Source organism: Plecotus auritus (assembly GCF_963455305.1).
Source record: "Plecotus auritus genome assembly, chromosome: 2".
NCBI classification, from domain to species: domain Eukaryota; kingdom Metazoa; phylum Chordata; class Mammalia; order Chiroptera; family Vespertilionidae; genus Plecotus; species Plecotus auritus.
The window spans coordinates 221,936,152-221,960,497 of NC_137771.1; the positions used below are offsets into that span (position 1 = coordinate 221,936,152).

At 52.2% G+C, this 24,346-nt stretch overlaps 1 protein-coding gene across 2 annotated transcripts in view; it reads right to left on the reverse strand.

Moving 5' to 3' along the window:
- Positions 1–16,931: 16,931 nt before the first annotated feature.
- PDE9A (phosphodiesterase 9A) overlaps positions 16,932–24,346 on the reverse strand; it is a 94,557-nt gene continuing 87,142 nt past the window's right edge. The window contains exons 15-19 of one of the 2 annotated variants that reach the window (XM_080655411.1): positions 22,745–22,849; positions 21,934–22,062; positions 20,500–20,595; positions 18,667–18,742; positions 16,932–17,320 (exon numbers count right to left, since the gene is read on the reverse strand). In XM_080655411.1, coding sequence (XP_080511537.1) covers positions 17,310–17,320; positions 18,667–18,742; positions 20,500–20,595; positions 21,934–22,062; positions 22,745–22,849 — 417 coding nt within the window. In that variant the 3' untranslated portion in view covers positions 16,932–17,309. The remainder of the gene's footprint in view (positions 17,321–18,666; positions 18,743–20,499; positions 20,596–21,933; positions 22,063–22,744; positions 22,850–24,346) is intronic. The other variant, XM_080655412.1, reaches the window with a different exon arrangement.

The following is a 24,346-nucleotide window of genomic DNA, read 5'->3' on the forward strand; positions in this document are numbered from 1 at the left end:
TTTTATTGATTTTCAGAGAGAGAGAGAGGGGGAGAGAGAGAGAGAGAGAGAGAGAGAGAGAGAGAGAGAGAGAGAGAGAAAGAGAAACATTGCTCAGTTGCTTCCCATCTGTGCCTAGATCAGGGTATGTGCCCTGACTGGGAATTGGTTGCCTCCCGTCTGTGCCCTGATTGGGGATCAAACCAACAACCTAGGTATGTGCCCTGACCAAGAATTGGACCCACAACCTTTTGGTGTATAGGACGATGCTCCAAGCAGCTGAGCTACCCGGCCAGGGCCCACTTTAGCCTTCGTTAAGTGTACAGTTTAGTGGCATTAAGTACACTCACATTGCTTGCAGCCAAGGAATACATGTTGGACCTGATAAAATCTATATGCCTTAGTGCTCAAGTCCATACCTTACTTGGTGAAGAGCCTAAGGCACTCCCACCAAGGTCAGGAAGAAGGCACCGATGCCCCTGCCTCTGCTGCTCCCCAACACGCAACACAGGTGTGAGCCCCTAGGCCACACAGGAGGAACCACCTGAGCATGACAGTGGCCGAGGAAGTGAACCATCTCCCTGCAGGCATGCCTCGTTTATTTCATGGATGCAGTATTTAAAATATTTTTTTTAAAATTTTAATTGCAGTTGGCCAGATGTGTTTTTAATAAATGGAAGGCAAAACCTCCCACCAACCAAAAGATTACGACTCCCTTCCTTGCGGGACTCACTTTACCGCGATACGGGCTTCACTGCGGTGTCTGGAACCGAACCCACAGCATCTCCGATGTGCGCCTGCGTAAGAAACCAGGGGTCCTTGGAGAAGTGGTTGATTCCAGAACTGGGGCAGGAACAATGCAAGCGGAGGCTGGGACATTTTGTGGAACCAGAAGAGAAGGATGTGCTTAAAAAGGATGGGGTTGTTGAAAGAATGCAGGAGCCAACCTGAAGGAGCTCCGGGTGGCCCAAGCTGGAACAATTTGAGCAAGAAAATGAGGGTAGACCTGGATGGTAACCCATAGCATGACGAATATCCATGAATCCATCCTGATGCAAATAAATCATTGAAGAGTAAACAAAGAAATGGAGAAGGGACAGCTCTTCCTCACAGAAGAATCCCAATTAGTAATATAGAAGGAAGGACTGAAATACAAAATCACCTCTAGGCAAACGCCGCAGAAATAGTTGCTGCCCGCCAGACCCTGTTGGGGAGCAACGGGGTATCTGTAGTTTCTAAGTGCCTCCTCTGAGGTGTTTATTCATTACAAATGGAAAACCAGGCCTTTATGATGGAAAAACCCGGCAGACACCGCCTCAGCCTAGTGGTCAAGGTCAGCCTCGCCACTAATCAAGCATGCGGACACCACGTGCCCCCGCGTGCTGCACTGAGGACTCGCTGTCACTGCTGGGAGCTTGTGCCAGCACTCAGAACCACAGGACATGTCAGACAGGCCACAGACCAGAGGAACACGGCGGGTGGAAGCCATGCACGATTCACCCCATACTGGCCCTCCCCTTGTCATGCTGTCTCCCCTCACCTCCTCTGTCTTCATCTTACCTGCTCCTGCCCACCGTCAGATGTCAAGTTCAAGTTCATTTTATATTTAAGTTCCTCTTAATTTTTTTTTTCTCTTGCTTGATCTGTGTTTTATTCCCCTGTTTGTGGCTTTCCCACTTTAGCCATTTCCTGTTGGTAGACAAAAATAGAATCTTAAAAGCGTGCCGAGAGAAACGCTAAGTGACATGTGGCAATTACGGACGGCCAGCTGACATTTCAGCGGCAATGCAGGCAGCTGGAAGGGGGCAGGAAAATCCAGGGCTGAGGAAAATACTACCTGCCAACTAGGATGGGCAAACTTGGCTGAATTATCTTTCCTGAGGTACGAAATAAAGACATTTTCAAAGACGTGAAAACAAAGGGAGTTTACCATGAAAGGAACTTTATCGCCCGAGGAAGGAAGCGGAGATGCAGAAGGAGAGGAGGACAAAGGCACTGGGAACTGAGGGTGAATAGAAACAAGTATTGACTATAGAAAAGAACGCAACGGTAACAGTTTAATGTGGGCCATTTCAACACCAACGTAGACCCCAAAACACTGGGCAACAGAAACACACAAACGAAAGTATCCAAAGATATTTGCCTTTGGTAAGAGGGCAGATTTAGTAACTTCACTTTGTTACTCTAAGTCAGTGGTTGGCAAACTCATTAGTCAACAGAGCCAAATATCAACAGGACAACGATTGAAATTTCTTTTGAGAGCCAAAGTTTTTAAACTTAAACTTCTTCTAACGCCACTTCTTCAAAATAGACTAGCCCAGGCCATGGTATTTTGTGGAAGAGCCACACTCAAGGGGCCAAAGAGCCGCATGTGGCTCGGGAGCCGCGGTTTGCCGACCACTGCTCTAAGTATACAGTTGGGAGTGTGAATGGCACCAGTAAAAAGGCTGGAAATAGGGTAAGTGTTCAACTCTCAAATAGTAGAAAGAAAAATGAAATAGAAAAGCTTAATGCAGAAAAATGGGGAACAATACATATAGGAGCCTCGGAAAAGCCTGTGGCTGGTGCTGTGGGAGCCGTCACCGCCACCTCCTACCCCTTCTGCATCCCTTCCTCCCGGGTCCCCTTCTCCCTGGAGTCAGCAGTTTCCCAATGAAACCAGCTCAAGGGCTGTGAAGAAACACACAATAGTGGCCCTTCTGGGCGGGCACGAGGCTTGGATGGCTTCCTCCGGGTTTGAGGACTTTCCTGTCAGTGGCTGTTAGACATGATCAGAGGACTAATTCCCATTAAGTTGTCAATAATGTGTTAACTCACCATTTTTTTTTTTTTACCATTAAAAAGCTTCCAACCCAATCATTTCCCATTCTAAAGATTTTTTTAAAAAAAATATCTTTTATTGACTTTTTACAGAGAGGAAGGGAGAGGGAGAGAGAGTTAGAAACGTTGATGAGAGAGAAACACGAATCAGCTGCCTTCTGCACATCCCCTACTGGGGATGTGCCCGCAACCAAGGTACATGCCCTTGACCGGAATCGAACCCGGGACCCTTGAGTCTGCAGGCAGACGCTCTATCCACTGAGCCAAACCGGCCAGGGCTCTTCTAAAGATTCTTGCTTCTGGATGACTGGATCAGAAAACTATGGTACATCTACACAATGGAATACTATGCTGCCATAAAAAGAAGGAATTCTTACCATTTGTAGCAACCTGGATGGAATTAGAGAACATTATGCTAAGTGAAATAAGCCAGTCAATGAAAGAAAAATACCACATGATCTCACTCATTTGTGGATAGAAAAAAACATTATAAACTGATGAACAAGAGATAGATACAGAGGCAGTAAAGCATCAAACAGACTGTCAAATTACAGCGGGAAGGTTAGGAAGAGGTGGGGGAAATAAGAGATCAACCGAAGGACTTACATGCATGCACATAAGAATAACCAACGGGCCGAAACCGGTTTGGCTCAGTGGATAGAGCGTCGGCCTGCGGACTGAAGGGTCCCAGGTTCGATTCCGGTCAAGGGCATGTACCTTGGCTGCGGGCACATCCCCAGTGGGGGGTGTGCAGGAGGCAGCTGATCGATGTTTCTCTCTCATCGATGTTTCTAGCTTTCTATCCCTCTCCCTTCCTCTCTGTAAAAAATCAATAAAATATATTTAAAAAAAAAAAAAAAAAAAAAAAAAAAAAAAAGAATAACCAACGGATGCAAAACATTGGGGGGTGAGGGCATGTATGGGAGTGGGGTGGGGGGGGGCAATGGTAAGATATGTACACATATAATACCTTAATAAAAAAATTAAAAAAAGAAAGAAAAAACAAAACAAAACAAAACAAAACAAAACAAAAATAAAGATTCTTGCTTCTGACTGTACAACCAGGGCAGGACTAGGCCAGCTTTCCTCCCTCCCCGGGTTGTCAGTTTCCCTCTCCGGGAGGCGGTTTCAGCGTTTTCTCTGTCGGCTGCAAGTCTCCGCGGGCAGTGGCGACCCGCCTCCCGGTTTGCATTTTGATAACGGACACTTCATTCATGGGAGGAGATGGATTTCTGATGGAGCAATTTTCCTGGGAGACTTGGTGGCAGGAGGGCCCTGCGTGTGTTTGGCGGGTCAGGAGGGAGCGGCATTTCATTGGGGGACATGCTGTGCGGATGGGGCTGCGGGGCAGGGAATGTGCTGAGCACAGCGTACAGAGCAAAGACGGAAAGCACCTCCCAGCCCATTGCCAGCAGCGGAGAAGATGGAAAACTCCAGGGAAGGAGAGGCAAGTGGACTGTGTGTGCGTGCATGTGTGTATATACACACGTGTGTGGGGGTGTGTGTGTGTGCGCGCATGCGCGTGTGCACAAGTGTGCGCTCATCTGGACCCTTCGTCGGAAAAGGGACCCACATAACAGCCGCTCTCCTTTCCGAAGCAATGTGGGTGCCTTGGAGGAAAAGCCACCCGCCTCCGAAGCCCATGCGTGCCCCTCCCTCCCGTGAGCATGCTTCCCCAGCCAGGCTCCTCCTGCTCCGGCTGCCCAGGGCTCTGTCTTGGAAGCACGCTGCGTCTCCAATGTGCAAAGCACCGTTTCCATGCATTTCTTCAGAACGTAATCTCTTCCAAACTCTGAATTTTCAGCTTGTTCCATTTCTTCGTTTCCAGAGGACATTACTCAGCCACTTCAAAGGGAGTGATTACTGTGGTGCTATGGAGTCATCGCTCCAGCCCTGGGGCCCTCCCTGAGCTTGGCGGGGCGTCGGGGGTGGGAGTGGGGGGTGGGGGTGGGGAGGCCACCAACCCCACAGGAGAGCCCTCACCTGGCTGTCCTATGGGCTTCTGCTTGAACTCACTCTGGCAATCGCTAAAAGCCAGTTCTCTGGAGAGCTAATTTGCCAAGTGACCAGTTCCCTGAATCGATTGTTTCTTTGCACTAATTCATTTCAGTTGAGCAGTTTTCAATTTGTGCTCCTATCAGAATATTCAGACTGCTCCTTTGTCTCTGCCTCAGTGCCCTGGAGATGGAGGGACGGGGCGGGGTGGGTGGAGGGGGCGGAGGGTTGGGAGGGCACTGGAGAGGACATCTTATGCCCATAACCTTGATTCTGAAGAGTTCTCATCAACCAATTCTTTATTAAATAATTATCACATTGAAGAATATATTCAAGATGATGGTGATGTATTTTCCATACATGTGTGTTTTCTTATAGATTTATTCTTCCACTTTTTCAATCTGAAGGGGTGAAAGAAGTTGCCAGTTGTCTGTCCATCTCCCTTTTCCTTTAACAGAAGGCCTTGTGTTTTGGGGGACATCATTGTGCCCAGTAAAAATCACATTTCCCAGCCTCCCTGAAAGTAGGGAGGGCTGGAGAGATGTAAACAAATGTATCTGGGTGAGACCCTTTAAAGAGCCCTATAAAGAGACTCACTCACCTGGGAAGCATGCTCTTTGCCCTTCTGCTTACCTTCTTCTTTCTGCCTGGAATGTGGTCGCAATGGCTGGATCTGCCGTGGCCCTATGGGGAGCCTGAGGTGACCTTGATAATGAATGCTGAGAGACTGACTATACAAATGGACCATGGCCAGACGATATATAAAAATAAGACCCTGACCCACAGCTTACAGCAACCTGCCCAGGAAACCAGCCCGTTATCTCCAGTGACCGGCCCAGGGAGTCAGCTGCCGTAAGTCAGCTGTGTAGGAAGTCAGACTGCTATCTCTGGTGACCAGTTCAGGAAGCCAAATGATGACCCCTGTTACGAGGGATCAAGAGGGACATCCATAAAGATGAAGGGTCAAGTCACGGAGAAGACATCACAGCCCTAGATGTGTATGTCCCAACAACAGGGCCTCAAAATAATGAAAAAACAAAAACAAAAACAAAAAACCTGACAGAACTGAGTGTTGACATAAACCACACGGACACTGGAGACTTCCGTGCTGTGTCTCAGTGACTGATGGATGTGTAGACAGAGGCCCAGCAATCAGGGCCTCTAGTCTCCTGCAGGCCCAGCGTGGGGGCTGGACCACCTGGCCAGGCACTGGCTGGCTTGGGTTTGTTGTTACCATGGTTACTCAGTGCCACAGACTTCAAATCCCCCCAGGTGTGGCTGTGTCGGCCTCATGGTGACAGCGGGGGGCCAGGGGGCTGGAGGTTTCTTCTTAGGGTTCCTGTGTCCCCTCAGCTTTTTTTTTTTTTTTTTAAATATATATTTTATTGATATTTCACAGAGAGGAAGGGAGAGGGATAGAGAGCTAGAAACATCGATGAGAGAGAAACATCGATCAGCTGCCTCCTGCACACCTCCCACTGGGGATGTGCCCGCAACCAAGGTACATGCCCTTGACCGGAATCGAACCCGGGACCTTTCAGTCCGCAGGCCGACGCTCTATCCACTGAGCCAAACCGGTTTTGGCTCCCCTCAGCTTTTAACTGTCGCTGTTTGTCTGTTCCACAGAGGGGGTCCCTTGCCAAGCTCTTACACCCCCCGGCTCCAAGAACCACGGGGTCTTTGCTATGCCCTTCCCTCAGCAGCCTCAGTCCTTTGCTTGTAAAAGAGTCCAGGAAGCATGTGGGGCCTGTTCCTGCCCCTAGGAGCTGCTGACCCCTTCATGGCCACCCGTGTCACCCACGGCTCTCAGGTCTCCCTCCCTGTTCCCAGTCTTTTTTGGAAGCAGCCGGTGGGGGTGGGGGGAGGGTGGGGGCATGGCAGAGAGCTTGCAAGTGGGTGCAAACTCCTCTTATTTGGGAAAAGCTGGAGTGGCCCCCAGCTTTTCCCAATTGTCCTACTAGCTAGTCTTGAAGAATTCCTTAAAACGTAGCTGAGTCCTTCCTGCCCGCCTGTAGGTGGCCACCTCTTCGTTTCGTTTCGTGCAGTCACAGATGAGACGGCTCTCGCCTTGTTTCTTTCTGGAATCCAGTTCACTGTGTTCCTCTGTGACTCATCTGTCTGATGGTTTTGAGGATTACCTGACTTTTGTCATCGTCAGCGTGGGAGGGATGTTCCTTGCTGCTTTCTGCATTCTAAGTGGAAATGGAAGTCTCTGTTACCCGTTTTTTTTGTAGTCCACACCAAATGCAATCACTCGGAGAGGGCATTTTTGGGGGGAATGTCTCCAGTAGGCGTCCTGGGAGTGGAGTAGGCTGCTGGGCTATGTATTATATGATGAGGCCTCAGCAGGAAGCAGATGCACAAAAAACTGGGTCACTGAACAAAGTGACAAGGCTGGGGGGCAGGCTGAGAGAAGCCAGTGTCCTAGCAAGGACAGGCCGCTGTGGCATTCCTTAGGTGTGACGGGTAAGGGAGGACGCTGCTTCTGGGGTCCAAATAATCCAAGAGGAAGTCTCCAGGGAAATAAAAATTACGTTGGACTGAATCAAAATGAAAATACAACAGGTCAAATTGAACCGTGCAGGATCGAGAGGGACATTTACAGCAATCAGTGCTTCCATTAGGAGAGAGGAAAAAAAAAAATCTCAAATCAATAATCTGGGCTCTGCTCTCAAAGAGCAAAATGAACCCAAAACAAACAGAAGGCAGGAAATAATAAAGGTAAGAGAAGAAATGAATGAAACTGAAAACAGAAAAATAAGAGAAGCTCAACAAAACGAAGAGCTGGCTCCTTGAAAAAAAATCAATCACCCGTTAGCAAGACTGACAAAGGTGTACAGGGAGATACACAAACTACCCAACTCCGGAATGAAATAGGGAACATCACTGCAGATCACGACATCAAGAGGATAATAAGGAAACCCTTCAGAAAACTCTCTGCTCATACATTTTACAGCTTAGATGAAGTGGGCCAATTCTTTGAAAAGCACAAACTAGCCAACTCACCTAGTATGAGGTAGATCACTTGAATAGCTCTAGAACTATTAAGGAAATGGAATCAGTAATGAAAACACTCTGCCCAAATGCCTAGACCCAGATGTTCTCACTGGAGAAGTCTTCCAGGCTTAAAAAAAACAAAAAACTTAACACCACCTCTACACAACCGCTTACAGGAAATAGAGAGAAGGGAGCACTTCCAAATTTACTTAACAGAGACAGTATTACTCTCGATACCAAAACCAGGCAAAGACAGGACCAAAAAGGGAAACTGCAGACCAATATCTCTTATGAATATAGATGCAAAATCCTCGACAAAATATTAGCAAATACAATTCAGCAATCTATAAAAAGAAGGAATCACTGTGACCAAGTGGAGTTTATTTCAGGGATGCAGGGTTGTTTACATGTGCAAAATGAGTCCATGTCATCTACCACTGTAACAAGATGAGGGGAAAAACCACATGGTCATATCAATCATGCAGGAAAAGCATCTGACAAAATATAGCACCCATTCAATGAAAACGCTTTCAGAAAAAAAACAGGAAAACAGGAATAGAGGGTGACTTCCTCAAGTTGATAAAAAGCATCCATGAATATTATAATTAATGGTGAAAGAGTTTCCCCTAGGATCAGGAACAAGGCAGGATGCCTGCTCTCACTGCTCCTATTCGACATGGTGCTAGACATTCTAGCCAGTGCAATAAGGCAGGAAAAGGAAAAAGAAGGCATATAGGTCAGGAGGAAGAAATTAAACTGTCCCTGTTTGCTGATGACATGATTGTTTACATGAAAAATCCCAAAGAATCTACAAAAAACCTCCCCCTAGAACTAGTAATTGAGCTAATCAAGATCACAGGATACAGGATCAATATACAAAAATCAATTGTATTTCTACAGACTAGCAATGAACACATGGGCACTAAAATTAAAAATAATACATTTCCATCCACTAAAACAAAAAAGACACATTTGGGTGTAAATCTAACAAGATAGGACGTGTATGCTGGAAACTACAAAATACTGAGGAAAGAACTAAACAATGTTCATGGCTTAGAAGACAACATAGTAAAGGTGTCAATTCTCCCCAAACTGAAATACAAATTTAATGCAATTCCTATCAAAACCCCAGCAAGGTTTTATAGATACAGAAAAGATGATTTTATTTTACTTTTTAAAAAATACATTTCTTGCCCTAACCGGTTTGGCTCAGTGGATAGAGCGTCGGCCTGCGGACTCAAGGGTCCCAGGTTCGATTCCGGCCAAGGGCATGTACCTTGGTTGCGGGCACATACCCGGTGGGGAGTGTGCAGGAGGCAGCTGATCGATGTTTCTCTCTCATTGATGTTTCTAACTCTCTATCCCTCTCCCTTCCTCTCTGTAAAAAAATCAATAAAATATATTAAAAAAAATACATTTCTTTATTGATTTCAGAGAGGAAGGGAGAAGGAGAGAGAGATAGAAACATCAATGATGAGAATCATCGATCGGCTGCCTCCTGCTGCCTCCTGCACGGCCCCCATTGGGGATTGAGCCTGCAACCCAGGCATGTGCCCTTGGCCGGAATCGAACCCAGGACCCTTCAGTCCGGAGGCTGACGCTGTATCCACTGAGCTAAGCTGGCTAGGGACAGAAAAGATGATTTTAAATGCACATGGTAAAGTAAAGAAACCAGAGTGGCTAACTATTCTTGGAAAAGGAGATGAGATGAATCAGTCTATGTGATTGTAGGCCCTATTATATAACTACAATAATTAAGACTGTGTGATGTTGGGAGAGAGACTGAGGAACAGACACAGAGATCCATGGAGCAGAACAGAGAACCCAGGACCACACCCACACAAATGTGTACAGCTGAGAGGGGGGCAAGAGCAGGCCAGTGGAGCAAAGAGTCTTTTCAACAAATGGAGCTGAAGCAGTTGAACATTCACAGGCAAAACAATGAACCGCAACCCAGATCTCACACTTTGTATCAAAGTGAACTCAAAATGGACTGACCATGGATTAAAGCATCTACACTAATAAAAGAGAAAGATGAGAATTGACCATACCTTTGCAACGCCCACCAGCCAATCAGGAGTGAGTATGCAAATTATTCCAACAAAGATGGAGTGTTAATTTGCATATGCAGGTGCTGAGAGGCCAGGGATGGGATGGGATGCAGCACCACCCCAGCCGCTCTGGGCCTCTGGGCAGCGTGGGAAGGCGGAAAGGCAGCTCTGAGCCGGAGTGAAGGTGGTGCCAGCAGCCAGGGGAAGGAAGGCCCATTCTTGCACGAATCTTTGTGCATTGGGCTTCTAGTAAAAATATAAGACTTTTGGAAAAAACATGGAAAAAAATCTTCAGGATCTAGGGAGGCAGAGAGTTTTTAGAGCTGGCACCAAAGGCAAGACTGATAAAAGGAAAAGCTGATAAGTTGAACTTTATCAGAATTAAAAATGTTTGCTTGGTGAAAAATGCTGTTAAAGGAAGGAAAGGACAAGCTGCAGACTGGGAGAAAATATTGCAAACCACGCATCTGACAGAGGACCGGTATCTGCAGGCTACAAAGAACTCCCAAAACTCCCCAGCAAAGAAACACACCACAATCCCACCCCCTCCCCACACAAGACATGAACACACATTTTGCCAGTGAGGACATGCAGTGTACATTCTTCCAGATGTTCCACATCTTCGCCACTGGGGACATGCAAATTAAAGCCACACGGGCCAGCACTGCACACCTATCCGAATGGCTAAAATAAAAGAGGGAAAACACAAAAAGCTAATGAAAGTGTGGAGAAACGGGGCCACTCTTACATTGTTGATGGGAAAGTACACTGGCATAGCCATTCTGGAGTGACAGTTTCCTGGAAAAGTAAACAATTACCATATTACCTAGTGATCACACTCCTTGGCATTCAGCCCAGAGAGATGAAAGGTCATATTCATAAAAAAACCTCTTAGTCAATGTTTATGGCAGCTCTATTCAGAAGAGCAAAATAACTGGAAGCAACCCAGATGTCCTTCAACAGGCAAATGGTTAAACAGACTGTGGTCCACTCGCATCTTGGAACGCAACTCAGCAATAAGAAGGAACAGATTCCTGACCCACACAACCGCCTGGTGAATTTCCAGGGGACGATGCTGAGCGGAAAAAGCCAACCTCGAAGGCCGTGTAGTGTGTGATGCCATGTACATCATATTCATGAGATGACAAATTTATAGAATGGAGATGAGAGCAGTGGCTGGTAGAGGTCAAGGTGGGGTGGGTGGAAGGAAAGAGGGTGTGGCTCTACGAGGCCTGCAGGAGGAACCCCGTGGGGATGGGATGCTCTGTACCCGGACTGGTCAGTGTCCACATCCTGGATGTGATGCTGACCTAGAGTCGTGCAAGCCGCCCCTGGGGAAACTGGGGAAAGGGTCCACGGGATCCCTCTGTTTTCTTTCTTGCAATGGCATGGAAATCTACAATTATTCAAAATAAAAAGCTTAATTAAAAAAAAATGATCGTTTTCTTAGTTATGAAACCCATCAGAGAGGTTAATTTCTTAGGCTTGCTCATGTTTCCTGAGCCCCCTGTGCTGTGAGAACGCTCACCGTACAAGCCACTTCTGAATCCCCTTTGCACCTGCTAATCCAGTCCAGCCCTGGGACCAGACTCAGACATGGAAATGAGAGTCTGGCAAGGATCACTCAGAGAAGACAGTCCTATTGTTGTCTTTGAATGGTACGTTCCAGATCCGGGAATGTTGGGAGGAGGGGGAGCTGAGGCCTGGGGCAGGCTGTGGCCTGGGACAGTGTCCTGGGGGTTGGGTACAGCCTATGGACTGGCTGGCCACTGGGCCCCCAGCCTTGATGACGAGGGCCTCACCACCAGAGTCCGTATCACTCTCCTTGTGGGGAGTTGAAAAGAACCACAGAAGGTCCTGCGGAGGGGACTGTGGAGGTCCTGGAGGCTCTGGTGCTGTGCCTAGAGACACCCTGGATGAGACCCAGGCAGGACCAGTCCTGGGTGCCCCCCCTGGAGGGTGGGGCTCTCTAGCTCACAAAGAGGCAGTGCCTGTTGGAACTGATCCATTGCTCTGGGAGCAAACTGTCTTTCCTCATCCTCCTGTGGGCAGAGGTGATCAATGGTGACTCACCAACCAAGCTGCGGCCAGGAGGATGCCAGGCTAATAATGAAAGTGTGTGGATCTCGTGGGCTCGCAGCACCGCACACCTCTCCAGGGGCCGCTTGGCCTTGCGGGCTCCTCATTCTTCGGCGCTGGTGGTGACAACGATGCGGGTGTGGTGTGCTGCGTGGAGCCGGGAGAGCCAGGTTTGCCTCGGTGAGCCCCTGCCTCAGTTTCACTGTGTCCCCCACAATCCCTCTTCATTTCTGATAGAACTGCCTGTAGCAGCAAAGAGCTGCTTTGCCACTGAAATTACCCCCATGGCAGGACAAAAGAGCCCCCCCCCATTCCCTTTCTGCAATAATGCTAATATCCTCCCCCCATTTCCTTCTGATACCCTTTAATTTCTGGACAAAAGAGGGTGCCTTTTTCCTCAAGACAAATGGACACTGAGAATCTAGTACAGTGGTCGGCAAACTGCGGCTCCCGAGCCACATGGGGCTCTTTGGCCCCTTGAGTGTGGCTCTTCCACAAAATACCACGGCCTGGGCGAGTCTATTTTGAAGAAGTGGCGTTAGAAGAAGTTTAAGTTTAAAAAATTTGGCTCTCAAAATAAATTTCAATTGTTGTACTGTTGATATTTGGCTCTGTTGACTCATGAGTTTGCCGACCACTGATGTAGTATATAGCTGGCGTGGAGGACAGTGGCCCCTCACAGCAGATCATGAACAGGCTGCAGGCCTTTCTCCTGGGGCGACTGTGAAATCCTATCACAAGTGAGTGGTCTAAGGTGGGTGGGGGTAGGGGAGCAGGGAAGGAGCACAACATGCATTTTACCTCCTGTTTCCTCTTCCAAGCTTCCTTTCAGTCAGTTTTAATGCAAAGCTGGAAACAGGAGCATTAAACCCAGTAATTTTTACCAGGTTAGCTGTATAAGTAACAGTCCACGTTCCTGCCATTTAATTGTTGATTTATTGATTGATTCATTCATTCATGTGTTCATCAGGCATCCTTAAGCCCTTCTTGCCCGCACCAGGCCGGGCACCAGCAAGAAAGCAGAGAATTGACCTCCCTCAAGCTTATTGGGGCCATCCTCTCCAGCCGGTTTGCTCCGGTCTTTTCTTGAGATGCCGGTGGAGGCACTCACCTGTCAGACGTTAGCTCTTTAAGGGAACGCGATTGTTTTTAAGGCTTCCAATTCCTTACTGGAATTTTTGCAGTTTATAACTCATCTGCTGATGTGACTGGTGGGTGGGATGTCTGGTCTGACACATTTGCTCATATCAGGTAGGTGTGGGGGAAGTTCATGGGCAAGGTCAGATCTTGAAGGTGCCCAACAGCATGAAAAGATCAGGCAGTATTTAATAAAACAGTTCAACCACCACGGTTATTCCCACGAACTCTACACTCACCTCATTTGGTTCGAGTTGCATGATTGATTCTGGGTAAACACCTAATTATGACCATCACTTGCAGACCTAATTAAGGTCCAAACACTGGCCCCATAATCATGGTCTCGTTCAGGTGAGCTCTGAGGGAGCTTGGATGTCTGGAGCGGGCGGGGGGAGGGGGGCATTAGGGGTCTCCAGGTGGGGCTGGGCAGAGCGCCCCCAGGTGGGGGCTACAGGATGACCTCAAGTGTGGCTGCTTGTTCCTTTAGGGGTGGGGTTTCCCTAACCATAAATATAAAGAAAAATAATACTGTCTGCTTGCAGGTGAGAAATGTGTCTTGCGCCACTGGCCCCGGGTGCTGTGTTCAACATGCACAGCCTTCCACCTGAGACCTGGCCTGACCTCGGAGCCTCGGGCATCCATCGTGTTGCTTTGTGGCCCGGCCTGGGGTGGTCGCTGCAAGGCCCACATGGAAGCCGACATAAGCTTTATACGAGGAGCTCCTCCGGGGGAGTTCGAGGATCCCCGCAGCGGGCTGTGCGGATAAGGTCTCGGCTGCTCTGTGTAGGGTTGGCCATGGGCCTCCGCACCTGAGATCAGTACCTCTCGGAAGGGTTAGAAAAAAACGGGGTGGGCGTCTTGGTGGTAGAGGAGGCCAGTGCAGGGGACGCCACTGCAGGAGGCTGGCTGGGACTCCGGACGCTCCCAGGGTTGCCACTCAGGATGGATGGGCGGGCTTATCCGAGGGAGCAGCGATATGTAAACGGGAGGAACGTTTCTGTGGGTTCCTTCCCAACCGGTAAACTGGGGTTCCTTCCCAACCGGTACACCGTGGCCCGTGGAGACAGTGGGGTTTCCATAGTGCCGGGGACTGTGTGCCCCGCTGCCAGCCACTTCCTCCGGGCCTGGTAGCACCCGAGGGCACACATCAGCTACTCAACAGGCAACTCTGGGCACCTTCCAGCGGCAGAGAGAACAGGCAGGTCGGTGAGCCAGCCACCGCCGCTTAACATTTCCTCTGACCCACTGCAGCTGGCACGTCTGATGCATTTTGAATGTTTTGTAAAATTGCTTGTGAGGAAAACAGCAGAACTGACTCCGGAGCCCTCACTGCCACGGAGAATCATCCGATGCTGAGAAGGCTCGGCTGCCACGTCTCGCTGCTCGGCGAGGACCCGTCCGCCTCCACCGCCTCGCCCTCGCACCTGTCCCTTTGTTCCCTAGCAAAGTCCACGCGTCCCTTGTTTTCACCGTTCGTGCCAGGTCTGAGACCGTGCCAAGGACAGATGCCTGCCAGCTTTTCCTCATTTCACTTCCTTTCTCTCAGCGGGGAGGGGGGTTCGGTGTGTAATAGTGCATGTACGTGCATAAGTGTGCACGCGCACACACACACATGTATACACACGTGTTCCTGTTCTCCTGCCCCCACCGCGCACACACATTCTGCAGGATGACTCCCTTCTCTCACCTGATTCTCTGGGGCAGTGACCACAAACTCGAGTCCATTTATTTATGTGGCAAATGTCTGAGCCTCATATGGACGTCACCAGGGGCATTCCTGGGGTGTGCAGGGACCTGGGAAATTATTTTCTGCAGGTGCCACGCTACGTAAACAACGGGAGTCACCCCAAACCAGCCCTGGGCTGTGGGAACTTCCTTGGGAGCAGCAGGGCCATGGGGCAGGCCGGCGGCCAGGTTCCTCCTGTGGGTGCCAGAGCCGGGGAGGGCGCAGGGCACAGAAGGGCTGGTCACCCTGCGAGTGCCCTCGGTGGTGACGGCAGGTGGACATCCCCCCTCGTTCCCACAACTGACTGCCAAGACCAGTCCTCGGGTCCCCCCGCCTCCTCTCCCCGATCTCTGGCCCACCGTCTCCAGTGTGGCCGAGCCCCACTGTTCTACACAGACAGACACCCCAGAGCGCCTGCGGCCCAGGCCCCGCCTCGCCCCGGCCTCACTGCTGCACCTGCTGTGGGTGCTGCCTTGTTGGATCTTCGCCCGGCTCGCTGCTGCGATGTTTATCCATCAGGACTCAGGGCTGCCTCCTCCAGAAAGCAGGTCACAAAGGCTGTGGCTCGAGCCGCCTGGGGGCTCTCCCTCCCCCCCTCCCCCTCATGCCCACTGGTCTTTCAGAGGTCACTCTGCAGCTGCCCTCAGGCTCGCTTTCCCCAGGCTCCCAGGCGCCATGTGTGGCCACGAGCCGTGCAGGAACGCCTGCCTCACAACAACCCCTTTATGCGCTGGTTTTCCAGCTCCCGTGAGCTCGAGGGGGCGGGCCGCATGGTGCCTGACATCCACAGCGGGCACCATGTAAGGACCGGAGGGGGGAGGGAAGGGCAGGAGGGCAAGAGGCAGGGCAGTCCCTCTGCCAAGGCCAGGCCGTGTTGTCCGAGGCCATGAGGAAGGCCTGGCTCTGGCAGGGTGGTGGCCCGAGGGACCAGCATGAAGAGTGGAAGGGCACCATGTGTTTTAAAAAGGAAAAGCAGGCACACAACCTCGGAGAGAATTTGTTCCTATTTATGGGTGTGGGAGTTTGGGAAACGCAGCTCTCAGAAGAGATGGAAAATCTCAGCTCGAAAATGAATTCTGGAAGAATGGGGAGTAATACCCTGGAATTCAAGAGGGCGTGAATGCTCCCAGGACATGGAACCAACCAGGTTACGCAGACGCCCTGTGAGGGCTGGTTCTCAGCGTGGAGGCTCTTGGGCAGGTTATGTTGTCCTGAGGGGTGAGGGTGGAGCCCGCAGCCCAGGGGTGTGGAGAACGGCCACAGTGTTTGGACAGGTTCAAGCCTCGGACTAATGAGAGGGCACAGTCTTCTCATGGGCACGTGCAAGTCCCAGCTTGGAGGACAGAGCCCTCCCAGCACAATGATAGCCAACAGCCATAGTTGTAAGCTTGAACCAATGGTCCGAACACTGTGGCCCCACGTGTCTGAGTGATGTGGGCTTGATAGAGTTCAGGTGCATGTAACTGAGTAGATTAGAAACCCACGAGAATGTTGTAAACATCTTGACCGCACCCTTACTTTGCCTCGTGGCATCTGGCTATAAAATACAGACACGGCTTGTAGTCCGGGCGCTGTCGTTAGCTCTCCATCAGAGAGGACAGCATCTCACCCAGACCCAGCTTTCTTCTCTTGTCTGTCTTTTCTCCATCCTTCACCGCCCCCTCTCAGGCTCACCGAACCTGGCTGAGCTGGTGCGGCACATGAGGCGCCCAACGTGGGGCTGAGTATGCCATGGCGTGCCGGCTCACCACTCTGGGGCACTCAGGAGTCTAGATGCAGGCGGGGCTCTGGGTGAGAGCTCAGGTGTGGAGGCCCCTCAAGCTTGACCATGAACAAGCGGGGATTGGCTCTCCCTTTGTGGGCCCAGTGCCACCCGGAAAGTCCCCAATGCTTGTCCCTACGACAAAGGCAGGAAGAAAAGGACAGCTTCCTCCCTTGCAACAGACACCTTTAACGTGCAGAGAAGGTCAACGCGGCTCCTCATCTGCGCGTTAACTGCTCAATGCCCACCTCTCGGTGCATCGGCACCGCCTGTGGTACGTCTGTGTCCTGCATGGACCTCCTGTTGTCCACAGTGTGACCTGGGGTCCCCACCTCCCCGCACAGGCACCAGTGCCCTCGCAGCTCACAAACACAGGACACGCACCGCCTTGCGCTCCGGGCAGCGGTCTGGCATTTAATGCTGAACTTGCACGAGGAGCGCCTCACATCGCACTGGGCAAGCGCTCTGGATGCGTCTGCGAAAACGCACAGCGTCCTTGTCTCCACGTGAGCACGTTTCTCAGACACACTCGTCCACTGAAGAAAAAGTACAGGACCCATTTCTGTATAAGAATATATTATTTAAAAGGCAGTTTAAAAATAAAAATTCTGTACAGCATCATGAATTCCTCTTTTTGTGTGTGTGTCAGTGAACAAAATGGTTCTGGTCGTGGGCGCCAGGGGATCAGGATCAGCTTCTCCTCGTGGAGGGGTCTCACGCCGAGTGGCCGGGCCCAGATGCCGCGGACGGACGTCCTCTTCTTTCAGGCGAGGCCTGCTCAGGAGGGAAACGGACTCCGGGTTTGTCTTTGTTGGGATTGAACCATGCAGGCGATATTACAAGTGTCACGGGATTAGACGTGCACTTGTTTGAAAAATGAGCCATCGGACCTATCGTTGAACATGTTTAGGGAAAATAAAACAATTTTGATCCCTTTTCTGAGCCATTCAAAAAATATGATCTGACTTCAAAATTGAAAGCCGGCCCGGCTGGTGTGGCTCAGTGGTTGAGCATCCACCTATGAACCGGGAGGTCACAGTTCCATTCCGGGTCAGGGCACATGCTCAGGTTGCGGGCTTGATTCCCAGTAGGGGGCGTGCAGGAGGCAGCCGATCAATGATTCTCTCTCATCATTGGTGCTTCTCTCTCTCCCTCTCTGAAATCAATAAAAATAGATTAAAAAAAGAAAGAAAAGAAAGCCAGCATTTACCGAGTGCTTATGTCCCAGCTCCCTGCTTGGCAAATTGCTAAAACCACAGCAGTGATGGTAATTTAGAGACCCGGGCCCTGAGGCTCAGGGGTTGGGTCGCCAGTGCAAAGCCTGGCCCTAAGGCTTGCTTTGCTGGCTGCTGGATGCCAGGGCCTCCGTTCCTCTAATAAAACCAAATCTGGTTTCTCCTGCCGGCACCGTGCTGCTTTATAAACCGAAACTCTCCCAAAAGATCCGTCAGCCACCTGTGTGGTGTATCCTTATTATTCGGGCCGAATGGCTGGTGTGTCTTCTGCACGGACTGACGGCATGGCTGATGCCAGCAAGTGCTTGATCACAGCCATGCTCACCAATACTTTCTTGGTGAAAAGATTAAAAAAAGCGTTTTCCCTTAGAAGTGGCACACTTCTAAGTGCTAATTACTGACCTTTTTCTATCAACTAAAGCAGGCGTCCTCAAACTACGGCCCGCGGGCCACATGCGGCCCACTGAGGACATTTATCCGGCCCGCTGGGTGCCGCTGCCTGTCCTGCTTAGCAACCGACGCATCCCGGGCCCGCAGTGCACATAGGAATTTGTTCATAGTTTTTTTTTTAAACTATAGTCCGGCCCTCCAACGGTCTGAGGGACAGTGAACTGGCCCCCTGTTTAAAAAGTTTGAGGACCCCTGAACTAAAGCATGCCCCCTCCTTCGGAGCCTGGTCCTAATTATTCTAAGCAAGGCATACACATTTTACTTATTTAAGAATATTTGGTATTCAGATTTCCTCCTTCCTCCCTCCCTCCCTCCCTCCCTCCCTCCCTCCCTCCCTCTCTCCCTCCCTCCCTCCCTCCCTCCCTCTTTCCCCAGATTCCAATCCAGCTCCATTTTAGTGGGAACTGCTGGGACATGAATGCACAACAGCATTACCTTCACTTGGTTTCCCATCTCTGCTTTTCTCCCTTGACTTGTCGGTGGCCCCGCCTGCCCGGCTCTCAGTCTTCCTCTGTAACCAGGACAGAGACAGAGAAGTCAGGCTCGGGGACAGTGAGGGTGGCTGCTTGTCTGCTCAGGACCTCTCTGTTGACTGCAGATGCTAAAACGTGAAGCTGAGACGAACATCTGCAACCTTCTTGTGCCAAACATACATGTGTGAGCTTTTCAGACACAGCTCGGTGCACGGGCCACCTTCCCTGCCACGGGAGGCCTCACCCAGTGCGGCCACTGCCTGGCGCCTGGATGGCGAGCTCACACTGGCTGCAGTGCACACAGCCCTGCGGACTGGCTGTGGTGACGGTGGAGTCCATTTCCCTTCCACCTCCTTTCGGTCTGTCCTTTCTGGGGGCAGGAAGGGGCCTTAGAGGGTCCCAGTGGGCCCCACTGGGTGGCCAGGGCTGGGACTTGGAGACTCAAGGCCTTCGCTGAGATGACGTGTGGGTGGCCCAGGCGAGTCAGGGCTCTGTAGCTCTCCTGCAGGGGGTCTGGGCAGGGGGACACCTCTTCTTACATCTGTCCTCTCTATCATTTGCTCTTAAGCTTTTGGAGTTTCGGCACCTGTCTGTGACCTGCTAGAATCTAACTAGAGAGATGGAGAGATGGGGAAGGAAGGATGCCCTTGGAGGTAAAGGTCGGAAGGAAGGCCAGGACCAGGAGCTGCGGGCCATCCTGCCAGACAGAGGAGCTACGGAGGATGGGGGACCATGGCCCTGTGTGGGGCAGTGGGGAGCCATGGAAGGCTCAGGGGAGAGGTGGAGACAGTCTCCTTCCTGAAGGTTAACCTGGTGACAGCCGTGTGCTGGGTGGAGTGAGTGAGATGGAGATGGGGATCGGTTAGGAGGTTCTTCTGAAGGTGAAGGTGAGAGGAGCTGTCTCCATCTCTCTGTGGGCTCAGAGGTGTTTATTGAGCACCTACTACACGCCCAGCATTGCACCAAGGAGGCTGAGAGAGACAAGAGCAACACAGGACGAGCCTCAGCAGGGCGTGGCGGGAGTTCCCAGTGGCAGAGGCACGTGGAGGCACCGTGAAGGGGGAGGCCCTGGCTGAAGTGAGCAGTGAAGAAGACATGGTGCAGAGCCAGGGTGGGGGCCCTGCCAGGCTGGGGGCCCTGCCAGGCTGGGATGGGGTGAGGTCAGCCACAGCCACATGGGGCCAAAGTATGAAGCAGCAGGGAGACTGCTCCAGCTATATTGGGGCCCCCGGAGAGAGGGGAGGCCACACCTTGGGTGGCTGGAGGTCAGGTGAGAAGGTCATTGGGTGGTCCCAAGAGGCAGGGGGCCCTGACGCAGAGATTCGCACACCCCGGGGTCCTGACTTGGCCAGACCAACTTGGGGGCTTTGGGGAAAACCTCGACCCAAGCTCTGAGCCTGTGAACTAGTCCTCCCCTGAAAACCCCCAAAGCGCCCTAAAGCCAGGCCCAGTCTGTCTCCCTGACCCCTGGGAGGGGCTGAGCTGCCCCGTGGGAGAGTGGTGGCCTGGAGCCGGGACGCGGTGGCTGGCGGCTCTTCCCAGGCCAGGGGGAGCCTCTCTCAGTGAACAAGGTCAGCGCAGGGGCGGGAGGAGGAGAGGGAGGACGTGGGCCGGCGCTGCTCCAGGGAAGGGAGATGCCGTGGACGCTGACCCTCGTCAGCTCACAGCGGGCCGCACTGTCATGTGACGTCCAACCACGTTAGATCCCCCGATGTGGTCGGCCTGTCTCTCCTTTGGGTGGGAATGAGCAGTGCGGATGGAGCCCGCGTCACCCGCTGTCCCACGGAGGCCCTACCTCCGTCATGGCCTCGTCCATCTGCTTCAGTTCCTCGTAGCGGTCTCTGGATTCCCACAGGGGCTGCAGCATGCTTTCCTCAACCGCAGGGAAGAGCTGCAGGGAGACAGACTCGGTCAACCGTGCGCCACTGAGGCCACGGAGAGCGTTTGGGAAAACAAGGCAGGTCCTGTGTCTCAGTGGGTTGCACGGGGAATCTGCATCCACGGGGCGCTGTCGGAGCCCCCGGGGTGCGGCCTGCTACGGCATCCACGGTGACCGGCTCTGACACTGCTCGGTCCATGGTTCCTGGAGCCCCTCGCGCCTGCCACCTGCCCACCTAGTTCCACGGTCCCCGCTGTCTCCTGCTTTTCACAGGGACCTGGTAGAAGCCACTCCCTTCCCTCCCCTCCCATGTCCCCCTGTCCCCCCAACTGTCCACGCTGCACTTTCTCATCTTCCAAAGCCAACTTCAGCCACTAGGCCCCCGACAGCCCCAGAGCCTGGAGGGACTCCGCTCATGCCCGCCCTCCAGCCTGAGCGGCTCTGTCCTCCAGTCTGTCGGACATTTGCTGAGACTCAGCACAGGGTGCCCCTCCCCCCGGAGCCCTGTGCACACAGCTATCCTCCCGGAAGGTCACATCCCGCCCCACTGCAGCCTGGGACCCGCTCTGCTCGCCCGCCGTGAAGGCACAGTGTGTGGAGAGACCGCTGCGTGCAAGAAGGCAGCTCCCCGAGAAGCGAGAGGTCCCCGGGGCTTAAGGAAGGACGCGCTGAGCCGGTTCTGGAAGCCCGAGGGAGCAGCACGTGAAGCTGGGAGCCCAGGGGAAGGAAGGATGCCCTTGGAGGTAAAGGTCGGAAGGAAGGCCAGGACCAGGAGCTGCGGGCCATCCTGCCAGACAGAGGAGCTACGGAGGATGGGGACCATGGCCCTGTGTGGGGCAGTGGGGAGCCATGGAAGGCTCAGGAGAGAGGTGGAGACAGTCTCCTTTCTGAAGGTTAATCTGGTGACAGCCGTGTGCTGGGTGGAGTGAGTGAGATGGAGATGGGGACCGGTTAGGAGGTTCTTCCGAAGGTGAAGGTGAGAGGAGCTGACACAGGCTCCTCTCTGGAGCCCGGGAGGGGAGGGCCCCTCGGAGGAGGTCTCCATGGGGACGAGCAGGCTGGCCGTGGTGGCGCAGGAAGGGGAAGCCAGGAGGTCCTGTGGGTGTGCTGCTGGAGGAGCAGGAGGCGGGAGGGCCAGCGGGGAGTGGGAGGGAGAGTTTTGGGCGTGGTGGTGTTAAGGTGGAGGGGGGCTTCAGGTGGGGTGTCCGGCGGGCAGCTACAGTTCACATGCACATGTGTGTGAGCGTGTGGGTGAGCGTGTGAGTGTGCGTGCATGTGTGTGCACGGCTGTGCGCTCCCGTGTGTCTCACTGCCTGCCATGTCGCCCAGGGCGTGGTGATGGTCACTCACCTTGGTCACTGCTTCAAACATCGGGATCAGGACAAACTTGATGAACCCAATCTGGGCCGTGGCTTTGGTCACTTTGTCCCGGTCCATGAAAGGGGCCACGGGAAGGCCTTCCGACTTCTCGCGGTCGCTCTGGGGAGGGCAGCAGACGCAACATTAAAGAAACACGCAGGGAACTTGGGGGGCTCTGGGGATCACTGTTCTTCGAGGAAGAGAAATATGAGCTAATATGCCACAGCCAACCCAACCACGGAGCGTTATGTAAATCAGTAATCACCATTACTAGTTATTTGGAAAGATGATGCTATTCTGAGTGCTACATAGGGCATGCAGGGCCGTGCCGTGAGGACTGAGGGGAGGGGACAGGCAGAGGCTAAGTAAGTGGGTCACGAGAACGCGCAGTGGTAAAAGTAGCTTGTAGACACCCTCCATCCCCCCCCCCCCCCCCCGGGTTCATCAGAGCTTCCCTGGCCGCCCCCGGGGCCCTTCTTGTCTCTGCAGTTCTTGACCTCCAGGCCGTTGCCTGACATGCCTGCCCCTCATAGCGGCTGGCTTAGCGGTGACAGGTGGCAGTTTCACAGCATTAGCTTTTCCAGGCTGCCACCGTCTCTCATGTCTGAAATGACAACCTCGCTCATGTGTGCTGTGCACCTGTGGTGCAGGCTTTCTGGGGGCTGGAGGAGCTTCTGCCGACCCGTCTGTGCCCACTGTGACCCATCTGCCACGATTCAAACTGGGCCCCGCGTAAGGGGCCAAGCAGAGCCACAGGAGGTTTGACTGCTGTGCGTGAAATAGTCCCATAAAATACTCTTACCTGCATGAAGTATTCTTCTAATAAGCAGTCCACCCACGGCTCTGCTACTTCCATCGGACGCACCTCGTTAGAGATATCACAGCATTTTATCAAAATCATCTTCAGCTGCAAGAAGAGGCTTGGGGTCAGGCAGTGGCGCGCAGACCGGAACCCACGCTGTTGGGCTGGACTTGCCGCCCAGTGCTGCGGACGGGGCTGAGCGTTGCTGCCCCTCCATGGCTCGGCCGGGGCACCTGCGGTGGGGGCCCTGGCGGTCCGCATCTAGACCCTCAGCCTCAACTGGGGAGAATGGGGCGTCACTGCACCCCCATAGGATCAGAATGTTTTTCTTTTTTTTTTTAAATTCTCACCCGAGGATATTATTCCATTGATTTTTAGAGAAAGTGGAAGAGAGAGGGAAAGGCAGAGAGAAATGTCGAGGTGAGAGAAACACATCAATTGGTTGCCTCCTGCATGTGCCCTGACCAGGGCTGGGGCTAGGGAGTAGCCTGCAATTGAGGTATGTGCCCTTGACCGGAATTGAACCTGGGACTCTTTGTCCGCAAGTTGATGCTCTATCCACTGAGCCACACTGGCTAGGGCTCAGAATGTTTTCTTGGCAGGACCTTGAGTGGTAGAACAGCCCATTTAACACGAGGACCTTCTGTCATATGAATATACATTAAGAAGTTCTTGATTATTGAAGATACAGGAAAAAGTGTAGAGAGGCATCGTTAGTGATGAATAATGGAGCCACTTCAGTCAAGCTGCTAAATTATTAAAATCACATTGCTTAAGGCAAAAGGAGACGATTCTAGTCTTGTTCTAACCAGCTGGGAACTTGCACTTGAACTCTCCAGTCCCGTGTCAATGCCTGGACATACAGCAGACCTCCAGGTAATCCTCTGATTGATTACCTCAGAAGGACTAAGAAAAGAATGTTCTTGTAACCAGACCGCGCTGAACGTGACCAGACCTCCTGGCGTCCATCCTCCAGACCATCCTGGACCAATCCGAGGGCCAAAAAATGCAGACCGGTCCTTCTCCAGGATGTACATTTTGCTATAACTACTCTTAGCTTTTCTTTCTTCTCCGGGACATTTCTGGGTTTTGGCCTAGCTGTGTTTCCGGTTGGCAAATCCCAAGATCCTCGAATAAATCTTGATCATTTATTTCTGGCCAAAGCTTCCAGACTCTTACTCATGTGACATGAGGAATCAGAGGTTAAAAGGGTAATAGGAGTGGATAGTGCTGGGACCACCCCCCCAGCGACAAAGTGGCACATTAGAAATATAGGGTGAAGGGGACCCTCAACGTAAAAGCGGCGAGGGCATAGCCTTGGCACCCCAACCCCTGAACAGGACGGGCAACCACAGATTCCGCCTGTCCCCCGCAGCCCAGGGTTAGCAAAACTGTGCAAATGTCCGAGGTGTCATTAGCTTCTGCCCTCTGCTCCCAGGCCCGGCGTCTTCCCTGTGCCAGCCGGGCCTCTGCCTCTGAACCTCGGCCCAAGCTGCCACCCTGCAGAAACCTCCTCTCCCCCTGCGTCCTTCCAGGTCCTGCTCTGGCCCCTCTCTCCAGCCTTCCTGGCCACCCAGCCCCCGGTTTCAGCCCCACAGCACA